This window comes from Euleptes europaea, chromosome 8, assembly GCF_029931775.1.
Source record: "Euleptes europaea isolate rEulEur1 chromosome 8, rEulEur1.hap1, whole genome shotgun sequence".
Taxonomy (NCBI): Eukaryota; Metazoa; Chordata; class Lepidosauria; order Squamata; family Sphaerodactylidae; genus Euleptes; species Euleptes europaea.
The window spans coordinates 47791422-47809019 of NC_079319.1; the positions used below are offsets into that span (position 1 = coordinate 47791422).

The window sequence follows — 17598 nt, forward strand, 5'->3', positions numbered from 1 at the left end:
CAGCATGGTGTAGTGGCGAGAGTGTCAGACGAGGATCCTGCGAAACCCGGGTTCCAAGCCCCATTCTGCCATGGACGTTCTCTGGGTGACTTTGGGCTAGTTATGCCCTCTTAGCCTAACCCAGGGGTCGGCAAACTCATTAGTCAACAGAGCCAAATATCAACAGTACAACGACTGAGATTTCTTTTGAGAGCCAAAATGCCTTTTAACAACCATTCATGCACGGGAGGTTTTGCCTTGGATTTGCTGCTCTCTAGATGCACATTTTCCCCATCTGCATTCTCAAAACTCTGCTTATTGTTGAGTTTTGAGAATCTGGATGGGGAAAATGTGCATCTGAGTGGCAAATCCAAGGCAAAACCTCCCATTCATAAATGGTCTTTCACCTCACCTACCTGCCCGGTCCCTTTAACCGGAGATGCCGGGGGTTGAACCTGGGACCTTCTGCTCACCAAGCAGAGGCTCTGCCACTGAGCCACGGTCCCTCCCCATGGCCCTCCAGGGTCTCAGGGGGAGGTCTTTCCCATCACCTTCTTTCCCAGTCCCTTTAATTGGAACAGCCAGGGGTTGAAGCCGGCGCCTCCTGCTGCCTGGCCAAACGCGCCCGGCTGGAGCACTACCCAGGCCAGCGGGCCACAGCGCGAACTCCGCTGAAACTTGGAGCTGGGCTGGGCGTGCGGCCGGGATGCCGCCAGACCCCCCCCTGCCCCCCGGGGCTCTTGGCACTGCTCCAGCACCGCCCAGCCCCAACTTCCTGCGCTGCTTGGCTAAATTTAGACGGGGGGCGCCGCCGAGGGGCCTGGCTGGCGCCCCCTCCAGCCCGGCCAGCGGCCATGCACCCTGGCGTGTCCCCGCCGGCGCTGCACTCCTCCGCTCAGCCCGGCGGTTCTGGGGCTCACCGTGCTTGCCTTAGTAGTTCTCCTCGCCGCCCGCCATGCCCGCCGCCCCAGCTCGGCCCTGACCACCGCCGCCTCTACCTCCTCCTCAACACCTCGGCCTCCTCCGCCAGCCAACACCAGCGGGAAAAATCCCGCCCGCTGATTGGCTGCCGCCGCCCGCCTTGGCGCCGCCAGCCCTCAAGCACCACGTGCAAAACCCGGCCGCGCTGTGAGGGGAGGGAAAGGGGGGGAGGAGTGCTTTCTAGAGCCGCACTCAAGGGGCCAAAGAGCCGCATGCGGCTCGGGAGCCGCGGTTTGCCGACCACTGGCCTAACCTACTCCACAGAGAAAATGGAAAGAGGGGAGAATGATGTTGCAAGCTGCTTTTTGGGTCCCTCTTGGAGAGAAAGGATATAAATAACTACGTTAAAAATACACCAGTTTGGATATGATTGGAACAAGGCACCATGCAAATAGACTTTTTACTTAACATATCTTGTTCTGCTCTTAAATACCTACAGTTCTGTTTTTCTTCACATGTATTTTCCTGTAATTTAAGTTACCCTTCTAAATTCTGTTGAAAGTGTTCTAAGTATATAGAAGCCTGGTCACAAATCCACCCTGAGAATCTCTGAGTACTTTCAGCCTGCTGCCAGAGAGACTGCTTGTAAATTCTATTAAATTTCTCGTCAACCCCCACACATTCTTCTAATTCTGGTTTAGCCAAGCTCCATAGCTCTTCCCTTTTTCAGGTTTGAAAAGACTTGTGCAATCTGTTCTTCCATTGCTTAACTGTTAATAACCGGAGGAAACCAACCAAGTTAAATAGTGCAGGGAGTGCGTTAGCAGTTGCCACGGAAACAGCCATCCCATGTAAATATCTTACTGCTCTTCTATTTATCATCTCTTTTCAGGGCAGTTTAAGCTGCTGGAACAAGACCGTGATATTAAGGAGCCAGTGCTGTACTTTAACAGTGTGGAGGAGGTGGCTAAAGCATTTCCTGAACGAGTTTACGTCATGGAGGAAATAACATTCAATGTTAAGGTAGCCCCTAAACAAATATTTATCCCCAATGGAATTACTTACAGTTAAGGTTTTTTTGTATATAAGTGTGTGGCAACTGCCTGCTATGGGGAAAGTAACATGGGGTGTTCAAAGTCTTCTTAACCTTGTGGTTTCAAAACTCGCTCTGTGTGTGTTTTCTAAAACTAAAATAAGTATTTGCTAAGAAATGTAAGCGATGAGGGCCTTTCTGTAGAAGGGAACCACGACTGATAAGTAATATTCTTATTTGGTCTGTCTAATTGGAAATATGCTTCTAAAGCTTTATACAGAGGTCCTTTTGTTGTGCTCCTTCCCTTTCTCTGACCCCTTAGATTTTATTTTGTAAGGAAGCAGCTGTTTCATTCACTCTTCAGAATGTCTTCATCATAGTAGATATGGTCTCTATGTAGCCTGTGAAGCTCTTTCAACTTGAATTACTGAAGATGATGGCCATTATGGTAGAAAGGAAAGGGCTTGTAATGTCTTGATTTAAATCGGTGTGGCACCCAAGCAGAATGAAGGGATAACGAAAGCAAAATGGATCCTTTTAAGACTATCTTTAAATAGCAAGCTTTGTTAATAGCATTAAACAGGGCAGTATCTGAAAATGCCCACATAAATTCTGGCTCCAATGTTTGTAGAATGTGCCACTCTTTGCTCACCGTTCTGTTTGTTGGGATCCCATTGCTCCATCTTTGAGCATTTTCCAAGTTCATCCTGAATATAGCTGGAAAATATTGGTAAAAATGAGGCCTTCATATATGGAACCAGCTACTTTCAACTGCACCTGAGACTTTGAGAAGAGCACAAGTTAGTTTTCTAGGAATGTGCAGGTATATATATTGTGATAACTACCATCTTGGATGTGGCTCCTGTGTTCTTGGTATTTAACTTGAGGAGTTTGAGGGGGGGGAGTACTATATAGTACATTGAAATACTTTTAAAAAACCCTCTTCATCGTTTCTGTGCATTCCACTGGGAATTTAATAAGCACAGTTTTTATACATCTCTTCGTTCAGCATTAGGTATAGGCTTTCAGCACAAAGTGAAACATTTTCTTTTTAAACCTGTCTAGGCTAGTGGCCAGTTTACTGTGTAATCTGCTTTGAAAACTAGAGTTGGTGAGGATAGACTTAATTTCCGCTGGTTGGTTTGGTTTTTCTCTGAAAAATGGATTGAAGCTTAGGTCTTCAACTGTTCAATACACAAATGTTGGATGAAATATTATGTGATACAGTCAAATTGAATGTCAGCTGTTGAATGTGAAATTCATGAAACCCTTTGAAGTGATGATAACGCCATATCTATGCTATATTTTTGTACTGGGTAGGGATGGCTCTCAAGGTACTTTGGGGGCCTTGTACATTTTGCACTAGACTAGTGCTAGCCTGCCTGTATAGGGTTTGGTGGGTTATGGGCAGTGGTAACTGTTCCTTAAGGGTAGAAGAGGGTTGCATTTGAGCCTTTGGTAAAAGATGATTTCAGTTATAGTCTGGGCGTTCATCTTCGGTCTTCTGTGCAATCCCGCACTGGGACTGTGCATGAGCAAGCCTGCTTTGGAAAAATTTGAATGGTTTTTTGATCTGTGCAAAAATGCTGCTTCTAAGGGATACGAGGCCCTGAGGAATATCATGGGGTGGGCGGTCTGCAGCAGCAAGGAGGAACCAGCAGAAATTGTCGATTCAGTCTGTTTCCAACCCAGTGTTACCTCTGCAACTGGGGCTGAAAGAACAAGAAACACTCCACACAAGTAAGCAAGGGAAAGGGGCTCACCAGAATGGGAGACCATATCCAGAGCCGGTCTCTGCAACATCCTCCATCCATTGCTCCCCCAAGTACCTCAACAAAAGTGATGGGCGTTTACAACCCACAATATCAATAGCTACAGAGCATGTCACCCTTTCCCACTTCTTGTAATTTTAATCTGTGTTCTAGTGGAACAGTTCTTTACTCAGCAGGCATTGGCAGTGTTCCGCATACACAGGAAATGGTTTAAGCAAGGAGATGGCATTTATGGGGGCCCAGTTGGCGGTAAAGCCCTGAAGGGAGATAAGTTCCTACCAGGGCCAGCATCAGCATAACTTGAGGTGGGGTGGTTGCCCAGGGCCCACTGCCACCATCTTCCTGCTCATGCGTCTACCTTGCCACATGTCAGTGCCCTCTTCCCCCCCATCCTCTTATAAGCCCTCTGCCACCCACACTACTGGCTGTATGTACTGCCCAGTGCTACGGGGGGGGGTGCATGGTGGTCACAGCGACTGCATTCCAGGTCACTCCCTGACTGGCATCATTGGGGGAAAGAGCCTGTGGGTGGGGGAAGGACACACAAGCAGGTATGGGGTGTGTAGGTGGTTGGGCAGGAAGGGTGGTATAACTGGGAGGCTGGTGGTGGGCAGAGGAGGGGAGGGTGCTCTGGGATAGGGATGTGCATTAAAAAAATTCCATTTTAATTTTGTTTCAGGCTTTTTGCAGGGCATGCTTTTTGTTATGCTGGAGTTACAGGGGGAGGGGAGGTTCCTGTTTCAGTAATTTGGGAGAGCACAATTTTCAGGTTCCAGAATTCTAGAACCCGAAAAGCATGTCTTCTAGAGCAGAAAAAATCCCTAACCTTAAATTAAAAATAGCACGCATACATCCCTGAGCAGGAGTGGGGAGGGAGAGAATAAGCTAGCTGGGGCAAACAGCTGTTAAGCAGTATCTTGTCCCTTTAAACTGTAAAGAGAGGAGGCCTAACAGTCTCCCTACCCCCCCCCATTACCCTTTTTTTTTTAATGGAACAGAGCAACCAGCTCCACCCCCCAAATTGCCCTTCATATTTTTCAAATTGCAGCAGAATGGCCTCAGACTTACCTTGCTGGCTATCATCTCATGGTATTTAAAGAGCGTGTGCTGTTATTGAGCTGAGCAAAAAAGGGTTTTGATATAACAAGCACACAAGCCACAAATAATAAGAATTAGCAATGTCTATGTCAATTTAAATTATATTGTGTAAGCAACATACAACATCACAAGCCATGCATCAAAAGGCATATTACAACATATGCTTAAATAACAAAGTACAAATGTCTCCACAACACAATTCAGAATCAATGTACAATGTAAGGTACAGGTCCCAAGATGTACAATAAATTTGAGCCAGAAAGTATCAGCAAACAATAGCGTGTCCCCCACAAAAAAAGCTCTGTGCAGGGTATGCGCAATGAAAACTCTGAAGCTGAGTCAACGCCGTATTTGCATCTCAAAGTAGCGTGTCCCTAAGGAAAAGGCGCTGTGCGGGGCATGTGCACTAAGAACTTTGAAGGAGCGCTTTTTCCTTAGGGACATGCTACTTTGAGACGCAAATACAGCGTTGACTCAGCTTCAAAGTTTTCATTGCGCATGCCTCGCACAGCGCTTTTTTCTTTTGGGACACGCTATTGTTTGCTGATACTTTCTGGCTCATATTTATTGTACATCTTGGGACCTGTACCTTACATTGTACATTGATTCTGAATTGTGTTGTGGAGACATTTGTACTTTGTTATTTAAGCATATGCTGTAATATGCTTTTGATGCATGGTTTGTGATGTTGTATGTTGCTTACACAATATAATTTAAATTGACATAGCCATTGCTAATTCTTATTATTTGTGGCTTGTGTGCTTGTTATATCAAAACCCCTTTTTGCTTATCATCTCATGGTGGCAGAGCCCGCCCAGGTTCCAACAGCCAGGGAATGGCTGCTGGACCGATTGGCGAGCTCCTGGCTGTGTGGATTCTTGCGGCCACAAGTTTGGCTGGTGCGCAGGTCTGGGAATCGCCTGCATGGCTTTGCAAGGCGTCAGAAGGCATCCACTTATTGGTTGAACGCTCCAGTGATTGCCACTGCTGGCTGATTGCCACCTCGCTTTCTTTGCAGGAATTAAGCAGGGACGTATGAAACAGAAGAAACATGCTGCAGGCAGAATTCCAGTGCAACGGAAGGCCCTGCAGCAGTAGCTGGACTTTGTTTTTTTAAATCCAAGATAGAAAGGCTCTAAATTCTGTGGGGTGGATAGGTTGCAAAAGCTGAAATGAATTGTCCTTACTTTTTTTTTTATTTCCCTCGGAATTATCTTCACTTTTATTTCCTTGACAGATGATTGCCTTAATCATCAAATGTATTTAGACCAATTAATCCGTGGTATGCTTTGATATCCGTAGTGCCTACTGGTCTTCTTTTGGTTCTGAATAAAGCTCTTGAGGTGATGAGTATCTAAAGCCGCCTTTGTAATTGTACCACTTGCTTCCTGCATCAATAGGTGTTAGGAGTAACTGTTGTCTGCAGGTTTAAATCCAACAGAGGTAAATCCTAGAGGCAAGCATACAGATACATTTTCCCTTTATTGATTATCCTGCTACTATTTATTTATTTGGCTTGGAATCTTTGGACCCAAATTGACTGCAGGAATTGGGTCAAAGGCGGCAGCATATGAAGAAATCAAACTAAATGATGCTGACGGGAAAACCCTGGCATGCTGATTTGTAATGCATTAGATTCTCGTTCTCTATGCTCTTCTGAAAAAAAAAATTAAGAAGGCAGTGGGAAAACTCTCAGTGAAGTTAAGGTCCTGGATTAATCACTGGCTAGAATCCTTCATTCAGCACAGCCCATTGAAGTCATTAGGGTCGAAGTGTAACTTGTTGCAGGATTGCAGCCACAATCTCTTTTAAAATCTATAAATAGTATGGATGGTGATTTTAGGAGCTCGAAGCAAGTGTGAACTTGACATTTTAAAATGAATACTTTGTAAGAAACAGCAGACATAATGTGTTGGGGGGAAAATCATTATCTGAGTTACAGGAAACTGTAATAGATTAGAACAGTCAAGAGTGGTAGTGCATCTGCTCTTGTCAGAATCTGACTGTCCGTTTGCTTTTGACAAACAGTTTATTTAATCTAGTACTGATACATAATTTTGGTAGGGGAATTATTCTTAATCTACCGGACATGATCTGTTTAAATTTATATAGAGAGAGAGGTCAGTCCAAATGAATCCAGGAAATAAGGTCAAATTGTTGGCATAAGGACCATAATGTTTAAGTGGGCAGCTATCACCCAGAAAAAAAGAACAGTTAAAGACATCTGAAACATAGATGTCATTTTTTTCCCTTTAAAATCATGCTATATCACAAAGGCTCAGAGCAGTTTAAAAACTAACATTTCTAACAACATAACTGTCAGACAGAAGCTCAGGAACTTCATCAAGTTTTCAGGGGTCTGCATTGTGTTCTAGCAGAATTGAATCATCTTGAGAACTAGCAAGAAGCTTATAAAGGAGAGCTATCTGCTATAGCCCCTTGGCATGCCATTTACGTTTTCACGGTGGATGTCACTGAATGTAGTGAGATGAAGAAAGTACAACAGGATGTAGAGTTCTGGGATGGGAGGGAAGCCGATAGGCAGCTGCACTGAGACCAGGAGGAAAGGAGAGCCACGAACTATGGTTGGTTCTCTTCCGTCTAAACCAGAGTCCCAAAGCATGTTTTAATCCTGGTTTAGAGGGAAGAAAACAAATTGTCATTTGTTTCGACATGACATAAAGTACTATTTGTCATGAAAGGGGAACTGATTAATTTCCAAGAGGTGGAAGAAGGGACCTCAGGAGCCTGAAAATCAACCAAGCTCATTCTTGTAATCACAAACTGTTGAATCCTGCTAGAGTAATAACTCATTCCACATTCTTTTTCTGAAAGGTGAGTTTGAAATACAGATACCTTCCAGCACAGTGCTCAAAAAAGGCTATGTGAGGCTTCTTGGTTCAGATGATATTATTTCAGCAAGTTACCAAGTGAACTAACTGCAGTTTTCCTCAACTCTTGGCCTCAATCGTCAAGTCTCAAACTGCCATTGCTTTCAACATTCTAAAAACATGTTTAAAACATGTTTTTATCTAAGCAAATGTAATCCTAGCAAAGTATATAAAACCCTAACTCTAATTATCCTGTAAGCTCTCCTAAGTTTTGCCACCAAATTATCAAGGAACCTTGCCCAAAAAACAAGACTAATATTTTATTCAAGCATGTTAGATAAGATGAGGCTGCAGATGGTACAATAAAGCAACGAAAGAAGTTTGTGGCTCAATCCTAATGTGTGGAGGAAGTACGGGGTCAGACCCAAGCACACTGGGACCCTGATCTCTTGTGGTGACCAGGCACTTCTGAAAGGTGTTAATAGAGGGCTTTGACCATTACATTGCAACGTGGAAGAATCATTGAATGCATTTTTCCTGCATAAGATTCTTCCTGACTAGGATGCTATCGGGGACAACATAATCATTTATTTTCCTAGATTAACACTACAGTACTGAATGGTAGCTGCTTATGGCATTTTAAAAGACAAGTTCACTGCCGTTTTCTTAGTGTGCTGAAGAGGAGATAGATGCTATGAGGAAATCTTCCAAACGCTGTAATTTCTCTACTCAATCTACTTATTATTAAAGGATTTAAATACTATTTCTCCTTAAGAAATAAATTAGGCATCCCTGATACCCAGCATTTTGTTTCAGTGTGGTTGCTACTGTGAAAGCTACAAGATAAATCACTTCAGTTGCTTAATAGCTGGTTCAACCTTTCCTGCTGTACTGGATTAATATTAGATCTCCAGGGGGATTCTTCCTTATATCCTGCTTTTTGCCTCTGTCACATCTGTCCGTTATATAAACAAATATTTGAAACATACACAATTTTCCACTTTCCAGTCTCTGCACAATAACTAAACTGACATTTAGTTATTGATTACATTTATATCCCGAGAGGTCTCCCACCACCCAGATCACCTTTGCTTCAGAGGATTGCCTCATATGTCTTCAGGCAATGCCCTTGGGTTGCAATGCTGTGCAGAGGCCGTTAGGTAGTTTCCAGGTATACATACTGATGCCATTTTCACCTTGCCTGTCCCTCAAGAGCTCAGCATGCTGTACATGATTCTCCCCCTCCATTTTATCTTTACAACAACCTGTGAATTAGATTAGGAAACTGGCCCAAGATCATATCAGGACTGGAGTTTGAACCTGGGTTTTCCAATTCTAACCCCTACTTCATACTGGCTTGAGGTGTTAGAATCAAATTATCAACATATTTCTTGGCAGTCATGAAATGCAAGAACTTACATGTCTCCATGTTCTCAAACAACAAGGTTTTTACATGATGCCTATGTAGTGTCAAGTAAGATGTCTTCCCTCTGCTGATTTGCCATAAACTCCTCAGGTCACCACAGGGTAGATATCTTATATGCCACTATACAGGCACCTAGTAACAAGCTTGCTGTTCATGCTACCTTATCCCAGATCTGTCTCTAGCTTCTATCAAACTCTGGGAGGTGGTAGAAGAGCTGGATCAGTGTTCAGAGGCTGTAAAGGACTGAATGAGAGTGAACAAACTAAAACTTAATCCTGACAAAATAAAACAGGAGTCCAGTGGAACCCAAGGGACTAAAATAATTTAATTCAGGCAATATGTAAATACTATGGATTTAAGGATAAAGCTGGTATGGGATAGTTGATTAGCTTGTTGGACAATGTTTTATTTATTTATTTATTTATTTATTTATTTATTATTTCCATTTGTTACCCAGCTCTTCCTGGCCAAAGCCAGGCTCAGTCCCACCCCCCACCCCGGTAAAATCAGGTTTCTGGTATGTATATATTCCTGGGTTCTTGTGGGGTGGATAGAAGACCCTCCTGAACAAATCTTAGACAAGTACCGCCAGAACTTTGAGTTTGCCAGAATAGCTTGGCTAATCACAGGCCAAGGGGTAGAAACTAATGGAGGCAAAAAGCCTGTAGCAGCACACTTTCTGGAAATCCCTCCTTCGGGATGTGTATATGTCTGGATCTTTAAAGGCCTTCTAAAAAAAATTCATCCCAGCAGCCTTTTGCTATGTCGAATTGTCTTTTATTTTCTGTCTTGGGTCTTAAATGGAATTATATTGTTGCAGTGGTTTTATATTTAAAATTGCTGTAATCCTAGTCCTATTATAGTGTTTATCACATGGGTTATCCCAGTGGTCGGCAAACTCATTAGTCAACAGAGCCAAATATCAACAGTACAACGATTGAGATTTCTTTTGAGAGCCAAAACGCCTTTTAACAACCGTTCATGCACGGGAGGTTTTGCCTTGGATTTGCCACTCTCTAGATGCACATTTTCCCCATCTGCATTCTCAAAACTCTGCAGGGGGGCTTATTGTTGAGTTTTGAGAATCTGGATGGGAAAATGTGCATCTGAGTGGCAAATCCAAGGCAAAACCTCCCATTCATAAATGGCCAATAACACCCCATGCAGAGTTTTGAGAATCTGGATGGGGAAAATGTGCATCTGAGTATCAAATCCACTCAGTGGCAATCCGCTGAACCACGGTCCCTCCCCAGTCATAACTATTATAAAAACAGAAACACTTAAGCGATTGGAACGAACCCCTCGCCTTCCTAGCGTGACCGCTTCTCGCAGACTAAGATCCTGCGCCTGCTTACTCAGGAGTAAGCCTAATGGAGGCTCACTGACAAACTGAGGAGTCGCTCCGAGGGTGGAAAGGAGGCGCGCCCCTGCACCACGAGGAGCCCCGCCAAAGGCTCCAGAGGAGCCCAGATAAAGCAAACTAGGACGGGGAGAGGGAGGCCACCTCGGTTTCTGCAGCCCCACCCAGGAAAACCTTCGGGTGGGCAACAGGCGGGCGGGCAAAGCCAGCTCTTCTTCGCCGCCCTTCCTCCTTCCCCCCCGGGGGCTCAGCGGCTCCCCTTCCCCGCGCACGGCTCGACTGCACCGCCGCAGCACCCACCTCATCCTCCCCCGGCAAAAATGCTTCGGCTGCCCAGACCAGGGTGAACTTCTCCAGCACGTTGGCGTCCCTGGCTTCTTTCCTCTTCCTCTCTTTCCCCTCAGAGCACGAGCTCTGGATATCAGACTCCTCCTCCTCCTCGCCGCCGCCTGGGCTCCTTCCTTCCTTCCCTCCCTGGCTGGCGTGCTGTCCGCCCCTCCTCAGCACCTCGGCCTCCGCCCGCTGATTGGCTACTGCACCCCGCCTCGGCAGCGCCGGCCCTCGAGCGCCGCGTGCAAAACCCAGCTGCGCTGTGAGGGGAGGGAAAGGGGGGGAGGAGGAGGAGGGCGCTTTCCAGAGCCACACTCAAGGGGCGAAAGAGCCGCATGTGGCTCGCGAGCCGCGGTTTGTTGACCACTGGGTTATCCTATTGATTGCATCGATTTACCCTGTGTAACCCACCTTGAGTCTCAATAAGGAGGCTAAAAATAAATATTGGGGAGGGGGCTGTAAACTGATTTATACATTAACAGAAAAATAGGCATTCAAAATGGAAAGCAAATAGGTCTCTCACACAATGTAGCTTTCCTACATGGATATTACACTTGTAGGAAAAATATGCAGAATATATGAAGGATGTACATGTGTCTGTCCTGCTTTGTCTATATGTGGTTGAACAAACAAGCATTTTTCACAGATTACAGAATGTGTCTCTTTATGTATGCATCTTCTGTTGCATACTGCTGGCTTTTGTGCAGCAAATTCTTGTATGAATGCTACCTGAAGCTGTGTCCGTGAGAGAGAGAGAGAAAGACATCACACATAGACTTCAATAAATCATCAGCAGGAAGATTAAAGTCCTGTAACATTAATGTTTCATGTTGCTGCTTTGCCATTGGTCTGAATTGTGCATGAGTGTCGCAAACAATAAAATGCTGATTATTTCCTGAATTGGCTGTGTTGAGGGTATTTAGATAACATAATGTTTGAACGACTTCCTCTCAGGAAATTCTAGAATTGAGGTATTAGCCAGGAAGGCAAGGACATACTGAAACAGTGTGAAACATGGTTCAGGTTTTCTATCAGGGGCTGATAGTAGATGTGACTCATCTTCTCTTGTTTTTCCACTTTGTTGCTTGTTGCTGTCAAAGATTTAAGGGACTGCTTAGCACATTTTTTCATATTGTTTTAAAGAAGCAATAATATGAGTGCTTTAGTAAATTGTGTTCATTAAGTTTTATAATGGACCGTTGTTAATCAAGAGTTTTAAAGTAAGAAAACCGAGCACTGCTAAAAGATGAAATGGCTTTGGGGAGCAGAGACGTGAACTGTGCAATCTTCAGTGTTTTCAGAAGACTGGTAGAAGGTGTGCCTTCCCTCTCGGAGATGGGTTTGTTTGTTTTTTGCACCCCACTCCTATTCATCTGAACCTTGCTAATTTATCAGTAGTTGGGAGTGGTCTACACCCACTCTGATTGTACTGATCACTGATGGGACTGAATCTTGTTTTTCATCTGTGCTCTGCAGTGTAATGTAACACACCTGTGCTTTGGAATGCTTGGCTGTCTGGCCGCCCTCTGATACTATCCCCCCACCCCACCCCCAATCAGTTTGTACTAATGTATGTGCCGCGATAAATTAGTTTGTAAAGTTGCACAATATTCTCTGTTGTTTTGGCTGCAATCATTTAATGGGCCTGCCTCTCTCAAGTTTGCACTCAAAGACTTCCTGAACGGGATTAAGCCACAACACATACTGTTGAGTACCTAGCCTATAGGGCAGGGGTGGGGAACCTTTTTTCTGCCAAGGGCCATTTGGATATTTATAACATCATTCGCAAGCCATACAAAATTGTCAACTTAAAAATTAGCCTGCTATATTTGGTCAAACATTTAACCAAGAGGCACGACTGGAGACGGCTCCGAGTGTCTGCCACATAGAGCAACTTGCTTTTGAGCTCTGCTGTCCCCAGCTGGGCCCAAGAGATTCAGGCAGGGCAGCATCCTTCTGAGCTAGAGATCTGCCAGGACCCATGAAGGGCCAGACCAAATGATTTCGTGGGCCTTATATGGCCCCGGGTCTGACGTTCCCCACCCCTGCTATAGGGGGATATCTTAGAGCAGAAGTTCCCAAACCTTTTGAGTCATGGAGCACTTTTCAGGCGAGAAATTCGTGACAGAGCACTAATTTTCACCTAGCACTTATGCACTAAACCAAATGACAGTAGTATTTTTCTTTCCAATCTCTTCATGGAGCACTAGGTGATGTTTCACAGAGCACCAAGTGCTCCATGGAGGACAACATTACTATGTGTGAACTGTAAGATTCAAGTCCTCCCCTTTTGATAAGATCCCTCGATCTGATCCTTAGTCCCCTCTTAGTTGTTTTGTATGGCACCCCCTTAAAAGCCTAAGTGAGGTTGGGATCCCAAAGTTGAGTCTCAGAAAACACATCCTGGTCTACCATGACGAAGGCACATTCTGTCATGGAGGCAGGATGTCAGTAATATCTATCCCCCACCTCTGAGGCAAGCCAAATGAAAACATACCCCTTGTTTCAAAGGATGTTCCATTAAAGCAGTAAGAACCATTCATGTTTAATGGTCAATCACCTCTGATCCAACCATTGATCTGAGTGGGAATATCTGAAACACTCAGGATGATCCATCAGGGAGAACAATTTTACTGTCATTTCACACCCAGTTCCCAGTTATCACCCCACTCTGGAATGCCAGATGTTCCCTCCTAATCTGCCTGCCAGATCTAGGCAGCAGTTAACCTTTGAACGACCCTGTCACATTCAAACTTCATTCCTTGGGCCAATCCCGACATAGGAAAGTGGGGGCACAGGTCCAGCTATGGGTCTTTGTCTATATAGCTTGGTCCGTAGTGCATGTCAGGTCCTCTCACCACCTGGATACCCCTTCAACTGCTTTGCAAGATCCCTCTCCCCTTCTCCTTAATACTCTGCTGCCTCAGACTTCCACTGCATGGACGTCTCTCCCTCCACAACCTCAGGTAGTATCAGCCACCTGAACGCTCTTCCTTCCCTCTCAGTCCATCCCCTGTTCTTGTCTCATGTACAGTGTGTGCATGTGTATCCAGGAGGGAGAGGGTGGTTTTATAGTGGTTCTGTGTAGTTTAATATGGTAACTCAGTTGTGATTATTAGTGGGGGGGGGGATTATTTTGTTTGGAACATTTGGCATGTTTCTCTCTTGAATGTTGCTCTGGAATAAAACCCTGGCATACACAAATAAAAGATCCACTGTTTATCCATCTGGGAACCCAGTGACCAGCTAATTCCCTCCCTCCAGTTTGGGTAACTGGATAGGGGTTTCCCCCCTGGTGTTGAGCCCCAAACTGAAAGCAAGAGAGAAATGAGACTATCTACCACAATGTACCACTTTCACTGATCACATGAACACATAAAGGTGTCTTTATCCTGAATCAGACTATTAGTCTGTTAAGGTCAGACTCGCAACTCTGATGGGAAGCAGGTCTCCAGGATATCGGGTTGAGATCTTTCACATCACCTTTTAACTAGAGAGGCCTGGTATGGAACCTGGGGCCTTCTGCATGCAAAGCAGATGCTCTACCACTGAGACACAGCCCCGCCCTTTAAACCAGGAAAAAGCTGAGCCTATACTACAGTAAGAAAGCATGGAGATGCATCCAGACAAGCTGTGCGTACTGTTAAATGCTAATTTGCATGGCTCTGTGTGTTGGGAGTATGGAGGTTGGGAGTGTGGAGGTTTAGAATGCTTGTTTTCACTGCACTGGATAATGAGTTCCATTGGTAAAGCCTTCATTGTATTTTGGAATGTTTTTCTTCCCTTGATAAGTAAAGTTTTTGTCTGATATACACATTTTTATGGAAATGCATTCCTTATTTTCGTTGTTTAAGAGAAGAGCAAAGAAATTAGGATGATTACAGAAGCAATGGTGATCCCTCAACCTTGTCTAGTATTATTCATTTTCTACAGGTTCTTGTTCTCTCTTTCTCTGTCTCTGTCTGTCTATCTCTCTCTCTTTCGGGAAATACCTGGAGATTTTGGGGGTGGAGTCTGAAGAGGGCAGGGTTTGGGGTGGGGAGGCACCTCAGCAGGATATATTGCCATAGAGTGTACCCTCCAAAGCAATCGTTTTCTCCAGGGGAACTGATCTCTGTTGTGTGGAAATCAATTGTAATTCTGGGAGATCTCGTTTCCACCTGGAGGTTAGCAACCCTATAGCTTATTCAGGCATCCTAAATTAAAATTCTCTGTGTTGCAGGTTGCTTCTGGTGAATGCAACGAGGACACCGAGGTTTACAACATCACACTTTGTACTGGGGATGAGCTGACTTTGATGGGACAAGCAGAAATCCTTTATAAAAAATCCTCAAAGGAAAAGTCACGGCTCAACACCATCTTCAAAAGAATCGGGAAGCTGAATTCCATCAGCAAATTAGGCAAAGGAAAAATGCCGTGCCTGATCTGCATGAACCACAGGACCAACGAAAGCATTAGCCTTCCCTTCCAGTGCAAGGGCCGCTTCAGCACACGCAGCCCTCTGGAGTTGCAAATGCAAGAGGGCGAGCACACAATACGCAATATTGTAGAAAAAACACGACTGCCCGTGAATGTGACCGTGCCAAGCCCACCTCCGAGAAATCCTTATGACTTACATTTTGTCCGTGAGGGTCACCGGTACAAGTTCGTGAACATTCAGACCAAGACAGTGGTGGTTTGTTGTGCTCTGCACAGTAACAAAATTGTTCCAATGCATTTTCCTCTGCACTTGGCTCTTCCCAAATTTTCCCTCCCAGAAAGCCTTGTGAAAGGGGAGATGTGGCACGAGAGCTTTGTCAAGCACTGGTTTGGCCTTTGTGAAGAGCAGTTTGATATAGATGAATACTCCCGTGCTGTGAGAGACGTGAAAGTGGATTGGAACGAAGACTGCAAAAGCCCCCAGAAAAGTCGGTGCTCCGGTCACAATCATGTGCCCAACTCTCTTAGCTATGCTCGAGATGAACTGACGCAGTCCTTCCACCGCCTCTCGGTGTGTGTTTATGGAAACAACCTGCATGGGAATAGTGAAGTGAACCTCCATGGTTGTCGGGATTTGTGTAATGAATGGGCTCTGTTTTCTCATGATGCTTTACAGTACCAGGATTCAGTTGATGGTAGCAGCGACTACCTTTTTCCTGAAGTTAGCGAAGAATCATTGTGTTTACCTGCCAAGCCAGAACTTCCTTATGAAGAGCTGTGGCTGTACCAAGGGGGTGGGAAAACAAGTGATCAGCCTCTTACTCGCACACAAAGTGAAAAGAACAAATACGAGAGTTATAGAAGCTCTTTCCGGTCCAAGTGTGGTACTTCATCTCTTCCAGCATCTGGCTCCTCAACAGTAGCATCAAAGTCTTCAGATGATTCCCTACCTCCACCACCTGTGCCTCCTAAATCTGAAGCAGTAAGTCACATTCATTCTTTTTCCTATTCAAGGGTTTTTGTCCATCTAGATTTCAGTCTGAAAGAGCTGCATATCCATTTTGGATAAATTAGAAAAGCAGAATATAAATATTCATAATAAAAGCTTGGCAAGGTATAATCCCCATCATGGAATCGCTTACTCCTGCTACTACTATAACTTGTTTTTCAGCTGAGAGCTGTTTTATTTTAGATGCTATTATTTATTCTTTTGTCTAGGTGATATCCTATGTTTTTGAGGGCTCAGTATTTTTCCAAAGATGTACTTTATAAATTCATTTTGGAACAAACCAAAAAATCTGAAAACAATATGTGTACCTCATCTTTGGGATTTGATTTAATTCCTTTGCTAATTTTCCATTACATGTCCCTTGTCTCTCTGACTATATACATTAGCCATTTTCTTATCTGATTGCAGTGCTGATCATCCTGTTCTTTGAAGCAAAGATTATATTCACTACAGGAGTGTATTGCAGTACACTTGGTGTACTACACTAGCCAGAGAAATATGGCAGTGAGTGAAAACATAGCAGACATTTAGCAGAACATCAGTGGTAGAATCTAGTCAAATGGCTAATTCAGAGGAAGGCAAGGAATAATTCATAAGAGTTAAAAGGAGTTTGAGAGAAGCTTCACTTCCCATAGTATATGCATATTTTTGATCCCATTGTTGCCTCTTAATAGGCAAGTTCATGAAATAACAGAAGAACCTACAAAGGTTGAACACCATGATCCTGATTTCCTCTTTCACAGTGTAATCCTGTGTAGAGGTATGCCAGTCTAAACCCACTGAAATCAACCAGCTTGATTTGGTGTAAAGGATCGCACTGTCTTGCAGCCTTTTAAAAAATCTATAATCAGAGAGTCATTGGGATAAAGTGGTTAGCGTGTTGGACTGGGACGGGCAAGGCCTGAGTTCAAATCCCCATTTAGCCATGAAAACCACCAGGGCACTATATCCAAACATCATGGCAGACACTAGTTCAGCTTTGATTAATCTTTGGATTGATATGATGGCTGAATGCAAGAGTCCTAGCAAACTGATTTGCTGGTGGGTGTTTAACTGGGGTTTTAAGCCAGGGCTGGCACTGAATTGGTGGGGTGGAAAAGGTGAGGGTGGCTGATGACAGACAAGAGGGGAAGGAGATGAGGGGTTTAAAGGATTTTATTGGTTTCAGAGTTCAGCAGTTCAGGAATTCATTGAAGAAGCTAAGCTGAAACTAGGAGAGCAAGAGAGGCTGCCTCTTAGCCGAGAAGGAAGAGGCTCATCTTGACTTAAGATTCTGTCTCCCCCCCTCCACCGTTTATTGCAGACAGCTATAGCAAGTGGACTGCATATATAATGAGGCTTTGTCAGAAGTGTGGCAGCACAAGGGAGCCCAGGGATATTGTCCAGAAATTCTGCTTGAAGGCGAGAAAGGAGGGAATGT

The 17598-nt window shown here is 44.5% G+C and overlaps 1 protein-coding gene across 1 annotated transcript in view; it reads left to right on the plus strand.

The window, feature by feature from the left end:
* The window catches only part of GAREM1 (GRB2 associated regulator of MAPK1 subtype 1), an 84002-nt gene that overhangs the window by 53367 nt on the left and 13037 nt on the right, over positions 1–17598 (plus strand). The window contains exons 3-4 of the mRNA XM_056854781.1: positions 1793–1923; positions 14973–16151. Of these exons, the coding sequence (XP_056710759.1) occupies positions 1793–1923; positions 14973–16151 (1310 nt within the window). The remainder of the gene's footprint in view (positions 1–1792; positions 1924–14972; positions 16152–17598) is intronic.